The following is a 1,682-nucleotide window of genomic DNA, read 5'->3' as shown; positions in this document are numbered from 1 at the left end:
TGTGTGTTGGCGCAGGAGATGTTAATGCTAAAGATGTTCAGCCCTGGGAACCCAGTGACTGTGGGTTTTTCAACCTTTTTATTTTTCAATGCAGGGACCTTTTGCATAGTGAGGGAGAGAGATTTACCAGGGACATCTTGGCTTCTGTTTTTAATCAATAAAGATTAGGTGAAGCTTTGAATGTCAGCGTGTTACTGCTGGCTTTCCCATCCTCTCCCTACCTTTGCCTTGCCTGCGTGAGTGAGAGGGCATGTGGCTCTGCAGCAGCTTGGGGGGCTTGATTTGAGAAGTGGCAGCTTCACAGTGCAAAGCCCTAGATCTGTGATCTTTATGTGAATTCATCTCTGCAATTAAGCTACAAAGTGTGCTTGCTTTGAGCTCTGGAAAAATGGAAATTTGACTTCTTTATCTAAGATACCACACTATGTACTTAGAGCAGCTGGTCGTAACAGTCATGGTTTTAGTGGTAAAGCCGAAGTACTGAATAAGACTACTTCCTTCTGTGTTTTCTCTTCTAGAAGCGGTGCCAAGTTGATAGCACCGTTGGGATCCTTGGTCTCTAGGCAAAAGCACACTCTTCCTGACTTGCCATATGACTATGGTGCTCTTGAACCTCATATTAATGCAGAGATCATGCAGCTGCACCACAGCAAACATCATGCCACCTACGTGAACAACCTGAATGTTGCGGAGGAGAAATACAAAGAGGCACTGGCAAAAGGTTTGTATATCCACGGTCAACAGATGAGACAGAAGCTAGTTGACATAGATGATACAGGAGGAAAAAAAATGGATAGCCCTTCTTTCCAGGGGAAATAGTTTCTTTTAAAAGTTTTGGATTATCTAATTCAAGTTTTGTTTTTTTTTTTTAATAAAGTGAAATGTTATTAGGAACAAGCTTTCATTGTAAGCTTCAGTGGTGCTGATAATCGGAAACTAAGTGTAACTAAAAAGCATGAACTCTGTTCTCTGTAGTACTGTAAAACTAGAAGAAAATTCATTGATTGTTGTGGATTTAGTCCATATTTACATTAGTACCTTGAACCAAAGACTGAGTCAATAGGAAATTGCAGTCATTTTACTAAACAAATACTTTGTAATGGAAGGTTAGTAACAAACTTAGGTAAAGTAAAATTTGTGCACCTTGATTGTTTTCACATCAGATGCTCTGCTGACACTTGTGAAATAATCTTAGTTGCCTACAAATGGAGGTAAGACAAATGTGCAGTTAATGTATACGACAGCCAGTGAAGAGATCTGAGTTTGGGTGTCAGTTATGCCAGTGGATCAGATTAAGGAGTCACATAACTCGCATGCTAGCGTACAACATTAAAATATAGAGCAAGCCATCATGGAATTTTTTGTTAAGATCTCAAATTGAATCTTGAGATACACTGACTTCTGTGAAAACTTTACAGTTGTTCTAGCTGGGCAATGCTGAAACACATGAAATGCTTTTTTTCAAATCTTTCAGTCTTTGAGTTGGGCTGATGAAAATGTGTGAAATAACGTGTATATCTTTTTAAGAAGGCAGAATATTTTCTGAGTTTTTTTCTGTTGTGATGATCCAGCTGAACATGAGCTGGCAGTGTGCCCAGGTGGCCAAGAAGGCCAATGGCTCCTGGCCTGGTATCAGAAATAGTGTGGCCAGCAGGAGCAGGGAAGTGATCGTGCCCCTGTAC

The 1,682-nt window shown here is 40.4% G+C and overlaps 1 protein-coding gene across 1 annotated transcript in view; it reads left to right on the top strand.

The window, feature by feature from the left end:
• Nucleotides 1-516: 516 nt before the first annotated feature.
• SOD2 (superoxide dismutase 2, mitochondrial) overlaps nucleotides 517-1,682 on the top strand; it is a 12,206-nt gene continuing 11,040 nt past the window's right edge. The window contains exon 1 of the mRNA XM_019474825.1: nucleotides 517-721. Coding sequence (XP_019330370.1) covers nucleotides 634-721 — 88 coding nt within the window. The 5' untranslated portion in view covers nucleotides 517-633. The remainder of the gene's footprint in view (nucleotides 722-1,682) is intronic.

Source organism: Aptenodytes forsteri, unplaced genomic scaffold (genome assembly GCF_000699145.1).
Source record: "Aptenodytes forsteri isolate BGI_AS27 unplaced genomic scaffold, ASM69914v1 Scaffold122, whole genome shotgun sequence".
NCBI lineage: Eukaryota > Metazoa > Chordata > Aves > Sphenisciformes > Spheniscidae > Aptenodytes > Aptenodytes forsteri.
The sequence above is the reverse complement of the archived record's forward strand: the minus strand, read 5'-3'. Positions and strand labels throughout refer to the sequence as shown.